Source organism: Schistosoma mansoni, chromosome 3 (genome assembly GCF_000237925.1).
Source record: "Schistosoma mansoni strain Puerto Rico chromosome 3, complete genome".
Classification (NCBI taxonomy): domain Eukaryota; kingdom Metazoa; phylum Platyhelminthes; class Trematoda; order Strigeidida; family Schistosomatidae; genus Schistosoma; species Schistosoma mansoni.
The window spans coordinates 24003146-24016431 of record NC_031497.1 but is presented as its reverse complement, the minus strand read 5'-3'; the positions used below and the strand labels follow the sequence as shown (position 1 = coordinate 24016431).

The 13286-nt window shown below is 34.3% G+C and overlaps 1 protein-coding gene across 1 annotated transcript in view; it reads left to right on the top strand.

Moving 5' to 3' along the window:
• Window positions 1–9203: 9203 nt before the first annotated feature.
• Window positions 9204–13286, top strand: part of Smp_132540 (axon guidance protein) — a gene marked incomplete at both ends in the record, with an annotated part of 88155 nt that continues 84072 nt past the window's right edge. Inside the window, 2 exons of the mRNA XM_018799728.1 lie at window positions 9204–9206; window positions 9305–9376. Coding sequence (XP_018651488.1) covers window positions 9204–9206; window positions 9305–9376 — 75 coding nt within the window. The remainder of the gene's footprint in view (window positions 9207–9304; window positions 9377–13286) is intronic.

The window sequence follows — 13286 nt, the reverse complement described above, 5'->3', positions numbered from 1 at the left end:
TCCAGGTTTTCGATGGTGGTCTAGCTTCAATTGACTCATGATTTCAACTTTGAAAAATACTGAAATCTCCACAAAGTCCCCTTTTAAAGATTATCTTTTTATAAAATTATTTCCATTGAATCAACAAAATAAAGATTTCTTACCAAAGTGCTTATCTACGTTGATATACAATCAAGCTTTTATATGATATTTGATCCAGCTTCTATGAACGCTTGCAAAAATTTTCAAAAACTAGTATTTATAAATATACGGAACATGTTTTATACTATATTGATAAAATATTTCAGCAACCGACACTTGATAGTTTTTACATTTTCACCTTACAAAACAGAAAGTAATCAGAGAACTAACAGAAAAATCAAAGACTTACGAAAGCTTCAGTCACACTGTATAATAAGGATGTGTTTACAAATGAGAATTTCGCAGATACAATGCATATTTATCTTAACATAGATGTCACTGACCTATAATGTTTTAGACGTAACGTGATCAGTACCAAAGTTTTATGTTGTTGAACAGTAATATCAATCTATTTTCCCGTAATAATAAGTCAAAAACCTTTTCTCTATGATAACAATATTGTTTTTTTCTTTGATGCTGGATAAGTAACTAGTAGGAATATAAAAAAAGTACTTCATTTATTCCTTAGTTATCCATATTTTACAACACAGACCTAATTTAAGATATAGAATTAAGCTATTCTTCTAGTTTAAATAATGTCAGTCAGTCAATCAGTCAACTAAAACGTAGGACCAAGTACATATATGCATCGGTCCAAGTTACCATAACTTCATTAGCACAACACGATGAACACTGAGTTCATAGAGGTAGTTAATTTTATGGTGATAATATATAAAAGAACCGTTGCCACTAGCTTGACGTGGTGGTCGGGCTTGCCTATCGTGATGAACCAATCGAGCTATACTGGCTGGAACAATCGTTCCTGTATGTTTTACCATGCCAGACAGATCGGTTGAAGAGCGGTAACACTAAAAGCAGCAATCCCAAGGTCCGAAGGCGAAGTCGCACTGCTGACTATGCAGAGGTGTGACGGCAGTAAGGTGTTCCTTTCAGACTACCAGCATAACAGCAATGCTGTCTTCCCGCAAGGAGGGGTAGGGTTAGGAAAGGTTGACCATAAAAATGCACATCTCGCCTTATCTTACGGATATCCGTCTCCGGCGGTAAGGTCCTTTGAAGAGCGGAGCTAACACGTCAAAAATCCCCCACAAAAAGGTTGTGTGACCGACCTCAAGCAGTTGTCCCTTGGGCACTGCGGTCACGTTCTCAGGTCACTAAGATCACTTCTAATCCATTTTTCTTTACAGGTACCTCCAGAGGAACCCTTCCACGGTGTGGGCGACCGGGAAATGATAACTGCTTTCATACCTCTCACAACACTCAACATCCCTGTATTCATAATAATGTATATTTGATTACTGATTTCCATTAATGTATGCTAATTACTATTGAATATCCTTCATAACTCTACATATTGAATGTAAAATGACAAAACTCTATCATTATTATTATTAGTAGTATACATTAAACTTATAAAATACTTATAAAAGAAACTAGTTATACATGAGTCCAGGCTAATTGAAGTATAGATGATAGTTTGACAGGAGACAAATTTTGGTTTTTCAAAAAAAATGTCAGGATAATTAACATTTTAAATATTCAAATTTTTTTTGATTTTTTTCTTTTTCATTTCATTTACTTGGCATAAAAATTATTGAAATATACAAAAAAAAAACTTTTTTTATAGGATACTGTTTCCATGGAAATAAGGAAATTAAAATTACCTTCCAATTCCTTTATTAGGTTTATTCCCTATTCAAACTTTTAATTTGTTTCACTTCTCTCTTTTTCTTTCCTTATTTTTCTCGTTTTTTTAATCTTTCCCTATCCTTTTTCTCTTTCTAAATTTATTTCACTGAATTATACTCCTTCAATAACATCTTCAAACCCTAATCTTTCACATTAATGCTTATACTCTTACTACTTCTACCACTATATGATTTGAATCGACAACTGTATCTCTGTGTTAATGTGGTATGGTAATTCGAACTGATGTGAGTACGTACGAAGTTCTACATTGTGACTGACTGACTTTCCTTCTTTCATATGCTTCATATTAAAAGCTGAAAAAAAAATTATTTTTTTATTTATTAACCTTCTATGAAGCATTTGTTACATAGAATATTCCTCTTTTTTTCATTTTCACTCTATAGGGAGCTTTTACCCAGAGATTAGATCATGTTTTAAGTTGTTATAATAACTATATATATATAGATTTTAATGAGAAAAAAAGGGTAAAAACAAGTAAATGAAAATTAGTGGAATATAATTTTAATTACATTTTCACTATACTACTTATAATATCTATATGCTACTTTTAGTGTGTTGTATATTCTGTTTTTGTTTGTTTGTTTTGTTGGTTTAAATCTTTTATCCAGATTTCCCATTATTATCTTTTTGGTGTTTATTTAAAGTTGATATTATGAAAGTAGTAATCTGTTGGAATAGATGTATGTTGAACATTTTAATTTTCACTTTACATGTTTTAAGGTAATTACTTTTTTTAATGGTGAACATATAAACTTCAAATTTTTTCATAGTTGAAATCGTGAGTCAATTGAAGCTAGACCATCAAGGGAAACCTGGAAGCACTGGACAGCCATTTCGTCCTATTATGGGACTCCTCAGCAGTGCGCATACATGATCCCGCACTCGCAAGATTCGAACTCAGGACCTACAAGTCTCGAGCCAGAGCCCTTAACCGATAGACCACTTAGCCGGCCGGCATCCAACGGTGTTAATGTCTAACTTCAACTAATCCAGGAAGTTGAGCAACCATTCATCAATTGTCTTCAGTGAGTTCCTATCTCACAACAGATGTGGTTTGAACTCCACTGGTCACTGCTTCTCACTAGAACTCCTGGATGTACTTCTCGAAGTCAGTCACTAGTGAGCATATGATTATATTAATTATCAAAAAGGGTTTTGTGGAGATTTAGTATTTTCATAGTTGTCCATAGCCGTCCAGTGCTTCCAGGTTTTCCATGGTGGTCTAGCTTCAATTGACTCACGCTTTCAACTATGAAAAAATACTAAATCTCCACAAAACCCCTTCTGATAATTAAACTTCAAATTGTTGATTCGTTTTAAAGATATACTACTGAATCAGATGAATTGTAATTCAGTAATATGTTTAGTATTACTGTATTGAACAAAAAACACTGGTTGGGGACAATTGAATGTATTTGACACGGAAATTACAGACTATCTCATTAAAGTCTAACAACTATACCGTAAACAGTTAATTTGCAAACTATCAATCAATGGTCTCAATCTGGACCATTCCTTTTGTAAATATCAATCCATTTTCTCTAATTTCATTGTTTATGCATTTTTATACCGATTGCACTTCGTTCCTGTTCTTTCCTTATCGATCTTCTGCCAAAATACATTCTATGTCTGACCTTCGCCATATACTACTTATGTGGATATAAGTAGACCACACTACACTAGTAGTCTAATGATCTGTGTAACGCAATATATCCCTTTTGAAATTGAAACTGTTGATGTTAACTAATATGAAATAGTGAATGCTCCATTCATCATAAAAGATATGGGACCTTCAAACTCTTTCATTTAAGTTACGAAACTTCACAATCAATACATAAATCATGATTCTTGAGGGTTTACAGTTTTTCCAGATACGTTAGAATGACGTAAATACTGAATCATTGTTTAAAGTTTAGGGTTAATTTTCAACTACAGCATATGTGGAAGATTTTAAATAAGACTGGTGAAGAGTTTAGAGCAATCTAATTATCTTGATTGATGAGAAAAGGTCTGTATTATACGAAATGAACGAACTTTTAGAAAAATCACTTAATAACTGTATTCTTTATCAGAAAGGGGTTTTGTGGAGATTTTAGTAATTTTATGTAGTTGAAATCATGAGTTAATTGAAGCTAGACCATCATGGAAAACCTGAATGCACTGGACGGCCGTTTCGTCCTAATGTGGGGCTCCTCAGAAGTGTGCATCCGCGATCTCGCCTCACGAGATTCGAACCCATGACCTATTTATATTTTATACTTATATGTTAAAAACGGGTTAGTTTCCCCAACACATAACAGTGGTTTATCAATATATACAAGTAAATGAAATTAAAATCTGACTTTTTAACCATGATAATCTATCCAATGGATTATGTATATAGCTATGCTCAATCGCCTTAAACAAACTGTCGACATTATAAGCGAACTTTCTCCCATTGAACGGGACATTTTTTAGGACAAATAATTGAGATAAGAAATTCAACGTACGTTAACCATGAACGAAATCCAGTTTCTTCTTGATTGATTAATTTTGTTTTAGATATTTCAGAAAACATTTTTTTCTATTCATGAATCCACCCAACCGAAGAGTCATTTACTAGAACTCGACAATTATGCTGTGATATACAGGACATTAATTACAATCAATGACTTGTAATAATAACGGATATAAAAAGGGAAATAACTTTTATATTTATCATGCTGTGATTCATAGAACAAGAAAGAGAAAAAAAAGGAAGTGAATAGCCAAAATAAAGAACAAAAATTCACTATAGAAGAATAGAGGAAATAAGTTTACTCAGCTATTTGATGAGTTGAATGAAGAAAAACAACAACAACAACTCATTTTGATCAATAATATTTATGTAAACAAAGTTGAAACGCTATATTCCACGATAAACTTACTATTTTCATAGTTGAAAGTATGAGTTAATTGAAGCTAGACCACCAAGGAAAACCTAGAAGCACTGGATGGTCGTTTCGTCCTATTATGGGACTCTTCAGCAGTGCGCATTCACTTACTATTATTACCTAATCTCGTTATTTACTAAATGTCAATTCGGTAGATTTAGTTGATAAAGTATTCAAAACCTCCCCTCTCCCAGCCATAGAAACATAGTGAAGTCTAGTGGGCCCTTCTTGAGAAGAATGATACATCGAAGCATGGCACAACTACTGGGGCTCAATAGCGGTTTTCGCATTCGCAGAATCATTACATCTTTCTGTATTTTGTTTTTAATTTTTGGGCAGACTCATTTATTTTTTCTCTTTGAACCAACAATAATTATGCAATCATTCTTTGTAGCTTTCGTAATCATTTGTGGGTATAGGTAGAGTGGTTGATTAGGCCAATCTCCACTACTAGGGTTAACGCTCACGTTAGTTCATGGAAACAGTTCCATGATCCAGGAGGCACGACGAGGACGTGTGAGTCAGGTTTTGCCTCCTAAAGTATTCAAAGGGTGATTATTTTGTTTTACTTAAGATTAGTCAACTGAAACAAAAGTTGATAATTTCGTTAGAAATCTCAATCAATAGCAATCATCTTAATTAGTTCAACAGTAGTTGATGATACTTTTTTTTATTCACTGTGTTCCTTGACGATTATCTTGGAGTTATTTAACTTAAAAATTCCTGTTATCTTTTTATTTTACCTTTAGGGTTAAATATAGGAGTTGTTTATCTAGATGTTTTTGTTTAGGTAATGTTTTACGTGTTGATTAATCTGAGGAAATTGTGAGTCTATAGTTTGGACTCGTTAGTATAGAATTTTTCAATTAGAAGTAGGCAAGTACATATCACGTTTATTGTCTACAGTGAGTTTTTCAACTTAATAACAATAATTCGTGTGGTTGAATTTCTAGCAGCGAATGGTAATTCAAAAAAAGCACTAGAATTGTTATATATAATGTACAGGTCTGTGGTGTGGTCTACTTATATCCACATAAGTAGTATATGGTGATGGTCAGACATATAATGTATTTCGGCAGAAGATCGATAAGGAAAAAACAGGAATGAAGCGCGATCGATATGAAAATGCATGAACAATGAAACCAGAGAAGACGGACTGATATTTGTAGAAGGAACAGTTAAGATTGAGGCAATTGATTGTTACTTTGCAAATTAACTGTTCCTTGTATGGTTATCAGATTTTAGTGAGATAGTCTGTAATTTGTACTTGTATACATCCGATTGTCCTCAGTCGTGTTTTTTGTTCACTACAGGACCACCTATTTATAAACAGCTTGAAATGTAAATACTTCATTTATTAACAATAAATTTTGATTTGTAACATTTGGATTTGATTCACTCGGCTCAGTGACAACATTTGGACAATCATGAGTAGAGTTTGACTGGTTCAACGGATGAACTAAGATCTTATTGGCTAATGTTTAAATACACACCATTTGATGTTAAGATGTTGTAAATCAGCAGTTACCTTAGCTTTTTTTGACATGTACTATACAGAAGAGATTAATCTAAGTACTAATTAACCGTAAACATTAGCATATTGTTAAATTTTAACTTCTATTGACTTATTATTCCTTAACTATTAAGTAGTTACAATTATTTATTATTTATTTAAACACATAAATATTGGTTCAAGGGAGCACCAGATATATATGCGCCACATAAATCTCATTTTATTTAAGTGAGAGCTGTGATACTGCACAGGTGCCTAAACCGAAGCAGGTAGTTTTCTTAGGGAGACACACCCTAAAGTTCTGATGCAGAAGGCAGTGTAGCGTCGTGAGGAGATGCAGTCCCATGGTAGCCGATGACCAACGATTGATTCATACGCCATTCTTTCCCCCAGGATACTGGATCCTATGTGCACCATTGGTTTGGAATTAGGGTTTTCCAACTCCTTTAGGTGGAATATCCGTGTCCACCAACCCGGTCAAAGCACCACATTAGCTTTTCGTCCTCTCAATTTCGTAAACAATAGTAATGCCACGAGAAGGTAGTGAATAGGACTTCTCTGACAGAGGCTATATACGCGTGGCCATGTGAGAGCATTAGGAGAGGGAGAGCTGACTCTCCTCACTCTCACCCATACCAGGAAATTTGGGGGCGATAATTAAACCGCTTATATATAGTTCTCAAAGCTGCGACGTTTAATTTGAACTTGTTACCTAAGGTCTTTTTTATGTTTATAAGGTTTTTGGAAAAAAATCTTTTAATAACTAATTTCTTATTTCGTATTTGTCGAAGACAACTAACTGGTTAATGTATTCACAATCTTTCCTCCTTATAATCTAGTTGAATAGTCTAATGACAATTTAGTTAAACTTATGAGATTATTTTAATACAGCGTATGTTGCTTTCAACCTTTAGTTTCAATGTAAAATAAGCATTTAACTTGAATTAAATTCCTAATGGTTTTAGCTGTTTTATTTACTTGTGGTGTAAAAAGGAAGTAAGTGAAAACATTTACTAAGTTCACTCGGTATTGTTTGTTTGAATCTTTCCGTTGATGTTTAGGACTGCAACTGGTCAGTCTCTAATTGGCATATGTGCATACTGTGTGTATTGCCTAGATATAGCCTAAATTCACAAGCATTGTAAGCAAAGATAGATAGTAGCTAACAGTGGAATCTAGGACGTGCGTTTCGTTCGATTTGGGGACTCGTCAGCTGAATGTACCTGAATCTCAAAGTTGATGTTCAGTCTGGGGCTCGAACTCAGAATCATCTGCTTCAAACGCCATCGCGTTATCCCCTCGGCCACTGAGTCATGATAGCCACTTGCTTATGCGTCTAAAGCGAAAGGTACTGGGTTTTAGTCCTGAAGTGAGCAACATCCGTTTGAAGAGCCCCAAATAGGACGAAACGCGCATCGTGGATTCCACTGCTAGCCACTATCAATCTTTGCTTACAATTTATTAAGTTTTTCATTAAAGTTAAACAAAATGTACTCACAAATATGAACAAAAATCCAAATATTGACACAAGAAGGAATAGTAAATCGAAAAAGCTTGCGAGACTCATATATGTAGTTGATATCTGTTATTCATTAGATCTATTTACGTACACGTTTTGTAAACATCACATATAAATAGATCATGTTAAACTAATGATGTTTATTGACTGTAATAATTTGTATTTGTTTTAGAGATTTGCAGGACAACAAATTAGTTTGTCTCCCAGGTTCTTTGTTTTCTGGTTTAAATGAATTACGTTTCATGTAAGTTAACTAAATGTTTTGTTGTTTGTTCAGTTTTGAGCTTGTTACAAACTTAAGGAAGATTTGTATCAAAGTAAACTATTAGCTTAATCATCGGTTCTAATAAAGAATGTTTAATTTTAAAATTGAAAGCTTATGGAAATTGTTCAACTTGAAATTAGATTCCATCATAGTTTAATTTTAGCTGGATAAATGTTAGAAACCTCAGAATACATTGGAGTAGTTTCGGGTAATATAGATAACTAGTTGAAGTTAGAAGTATCGACAAGTGGATTCTTGATGATTTCTTTTTCACCAGGTGATTTAGATCTCCAACGACAGTTTGAGCTGTAGTGTGAATAAATATGAAGATGATATTTATAATTGTTCGAAATAACCTAGATCAAAATGATCATTGTTCTGATAAAGTGGTTGGTAAAGTGTTTGAAATGATAAGAGATCGTAAAAGGGGTTTTTAATGTGCACGAGGTTCGTCGAGGAACTATAATTTTCCCCTACTTAATAAACAAAGTTTCATTGGTACTCTGTATATGTTGTTGAATTTCCACTACTTACTGATTGTGTGTTTTCCATCCACAAACTGAACTATTTGCCACCATAAAATTAAACAACTTTGTTTGGTACTTCAAAATGACAACACTGTTAATGGTACAACACTTACATACTTTATGGCATAAAATGTATAAAAGTAAGGTTGGACACTTCTAGTGAGGTACATCGTGTATTTAAATTATTCCAAATTGTCTGAAGTAGAATGTAGAAGTAAAAAGCCACATTACCGTAATAGGGCTAATTTATAAATGGTGTGGTACGGGACATGGCTGTTTATATTACATTTAGTTTTTCAAAAGTATGGAAGATTTTCCTCAAAAAACCAATTTCTTTTTAATTCCAAATATTGCGTTTACAGGTTGTCACATTCTTGAGATGGTGGAGAAGATTTGTAGCTCAGGTGGATGATTTTGATGAGGTTTTATTCTCTGAGTTGGATTATTCTTCCAAACAATGAAAGATCCACAACCAAACCAATCCAACTCAGAGAACAAAACTCCATCAAAGTCATATTCTTATTTATTCAGGAATGATTTCAGATAAATTTACTAAAACAATGAAAAAGAGATTCATTATTATTCTAAGATATTTGTATGTATATGTTTGTTTACCATGGTAAATAGTTTGAGCTCCAAATATTTTTCCTTGATCTCATTTATACTCACAACTATGATTTCACCTCAAACCCATCTCTTGTGACTTTTTTATAATAGCCTCCTAGCGAGAAACAACCTGATATGGCTGCCTGGATCGTTAATTTCCGATTTGAAATTACTTCGATACATGTAAGTTAATCGTGAATAATTAGTTTTTATCTTATTTGAACAATCCGCCAACGATTTATAATACTGAGATTTTTAGTTAAACTTAAAACTACAGTGCGATTATCAAAGTATAAGAGTTATTAAATTCACTTGGTATTTTTTGTTTGAATCTTCCCATTGATGTTTAGGACTGCAATTGATCAGTCTCTTATTGGTATATGTGCATATTGTGCGTATTGCCTCAATATAGCCTTAATTCACAAGCAATATAAACAAAGATGAACAGTGGCTAACAGCGGAATCCAGTTTGACGTGCCTTTCGTCCTATTTGTGACTCGTCAGTCGGATGGACGAAAAGCTCTTCCTGGCTTCCACTGCTAGCCACTATTCATCTTTGCTTATAAGAGTTATTATTCTGAAAATCAGTTCTCTATTACTGAACAGTAACGGAATATGTCAATTTATATTTGGCTAATCATGCACTACTATCGGAAGGACTTTTAAAATCATGCAGTCTGTTATCAGTTGTATTATTTTGCACTAATATGTTATAGGATTACTAAATAGTCAATTGAAGCTAGACTACCATGGAAAACCTGGAAGCACTGGACGGCCATTTAGTCCTATTGTGGGACTTCTCAGCAGCGCGCATCCATGATCCTGCACTCGAGAATTGAACACAGGGCCTTATAGTCTTACACTCGAGCACTTAACCAGTAGACCACTGAGACGGCCAGAATCGCGGATGCGCACTGCTGAGAAGCTCCACAATAGAACGAAACGGTCGTCCAGTGCTTTCAGGTTTTTCATGGTTGTCTGGCTTCAATTGACTCATGATTTCAACTATATAAAAGTACTAAAATCTCTTCAAAACCCACTTCTGATTATAATAAGTAAATTTATTCAATTGTCAGTTATACATCCTAGATAGCTTGCAAGTCATTTAAATTCATTAATTTCTCTTTCCTAAACTAATGACATTTACATTTGGATAAATAAAACAAAAAAAATACAAAAAAAGAAACCTTTATATTTGACCGATGCATAGTAACTAATCCATTAACTGTTGACATGAAATAAAAACCTTAAAAAATTTATATTAGAAATTGAATATAATTAAGTTTATTGACAAAACATGCATTTTCTAATTTTTGAAATAATGAATTAAGTGATTTTATAAAAGAACATCCTGGATACATGGTTTTATAATCAGTAATCTAAGAACTAAGGTTATGTGCTTATTTGAGATATAACAAAGGTGGAGAAGATTTGTAGCTCAGTTGGATGATTTTGATGGAGTTTTGTTCTCTGAACTCAGAGAACAGAACTCCATCGAGTTATGACATAAATATTGGTACAAGGAAGCATCAGATATATATGCGCCACACAAATCTCATTTGATTTGTGTGAGGGCTGTGATACTGCTCAGGTGAACAAACTGAAGAAGGTGGTTTCCTTAGAGGAACACACCCAGAGCCTTTAACCTAAAGATCTGATCCACAAAGCAGTAGATCATGGTGAGGAGATGCAATCCCATGGTAGCTGGTGACCGACGATTGATTCATACGCCATTTGTTCAGTCAGGATACTGGAGTCCATGTGCGCCATTGGTTTGGAATCAGGGTTTTTCAACCCCCGTAACTGAACTTTCCGTGTCCACGAACCCAGTTAAATCTCCGGACATTCGCTTTTCGTCCTCTCAGTTTCGTAAACAACAGTAATACCACGAGATGGCAATGAGTGGGACTTCCTTGGTAGAGGCTGTATACGCGTGGCCATGTGAAAGCATTAGGAGAGGGAGAGCGGATTCTCCCCACTGTTGGTCGTACCAGGGCATTTACGGGCAGACATGACAATATTTATGTTATGAATTTAATAAAGATAAAAAGGCCGTATTCCAATTTGTTATGATCTTATGTCCGGCTTTTATCTGGTGATTTATTCACCAATCGAAATATAAATTTTCCGAACTTAGCACTGTGACAAATCAATGACGTTCAACTGGTATGAGTAGTCTAGCGTCCTTATTGGTCCCTTGTCCGTCTAGTTCTTTCGATTGAGTCAAGAACACCAACTGCTGCTTTTGTTATGAGAATCATTTATTTCAAGCATATTCGGTTCATATACTAGACAAGCAGTCAGCATCACACCATAAAATAGAAAATATTATTTGTACAAGATCAAGCTAAATGTGGCTGTGAAAATGGGACAGAGATGGATAGTGGCTAGCAGTGGAATCCAGGACGCGCGTTTCGTCCTATTTGGGACTCGTCAGCTGGATGTACCTGCATTTCAGAGTTGATGTTCACTCTGGGACTCGAACCCAGTACTCTCGCTTCAATTAAGGTATATCGAGGCAATACGCACAGTATGCACATATGCCAATTAGAGACTGACCAGTTGCAGTCCTAAAAAATCGATGGGAAGATTCAAACAAACAATACTAAGTTGAATTTAAAATCACTTTTTGTTTGATACTTTAATCATAAAGAAGTATTCTTTGATTGTATGAATAAGTCAGTGTTCATATTTCAGTAAAAATCGATTATTACTCCATTAGAAATTAAAGAAATGTAAAGAACTTCAAATTAAGTCTTAAGTTCTATTCAATGAGAAGTATTAGTTCTAGTAAAACTGTTCTATGATGTAAAGTAACCATCAATGGAGAACATTAGTAGATATTCTAGTTTTTTAGGTTGTGCCCTTTGAAGATTAAATAAAATATGTAAAGATGAGTCTCTTCATTTAGATAAAGTTTACAATACCCTAAGTCATTTGGAGAGATTTAATGCAAATCTAGACTTTTTATAGCATACATTGTGCATTTAACTTAAAATGATTTATCGTTACACTTAGTTTCAGTGTCCTAAGCCAGTTGATTTCTGTACAAAGCTATTTTTATTATTGTTAAATCTTGTGGCCGACTGGATGCCCTGTTAATGTTCAACGTGACGATGCCACTAATAAGAGAACAATAAATTATCGATCGAACCAATGACACACGAAACCCGTATGGGCAGTCTAGAGTCCTTGTCGGCCCTGCTTTCTGCCTAGCCCAGCCAGTTAAGTCTAGAACAGTCTCTGCAATATGAATCATTATTCTCAAATATACTGGGTTCATACACCAATCAAACAGACCACATCGTACCATAAAATAGAAAATAACATTTGTACAAGATTCAGCCAAATGTGGCTGTGAATGCAGGGAACAGTAGTTAATAGACCGGGTATAACTCAAGAACAGTAAATCATATAATAATAGTTCATAAGTCAAAATAAAGCTTATAATAAGAGGGACAGGAATATGAATAGCTTAGTTGTTTAACAATTATACAATATTAATTATCAGAAGGGGTTTTGTGGAGATTTAGTATTTTTTCATAGTAGAAAGCATGAGTCAATTGAAGCTAGACCACCAAGGAAAACATGGAAGTACTGGATGGCCGTTTCGTCCTATTGTGGGACTCCTCAACAGTGCGCATCCATGATCTCGCACTCACAAGATTCGAACCCAGGACCTACCAGTCTTGCGCCAGAGCACTTAACCGATACACCACTGAGCCGGCATCCTATGGTGTTAGGGATGCCTGGATAAGTAGGTAACATGGATTTGAATTGTAGTTCGTTGCGGAATACAGATGTTAATGACTTAGAATTTGACAATTTGAAATGTATAGTTTTCATCCCGCTTTTATGTGAGACACATTTCTAAATACCGAACACAAGATCACTAATATCAAGTTTTTCCACTAACTTTTGAATCATTATTGACATAATCTTACTCGTCAGTCTACTGAATATGTCAGAACTAGATAATTGTTATATCCAAATAAGAATTATGAATGGTATTTTTGAGAACTATTTATGGACCAATATGATATGTATATTTCCTATTGTATAATTCATAGTAGAAAGCATGAGTCAATTGAAG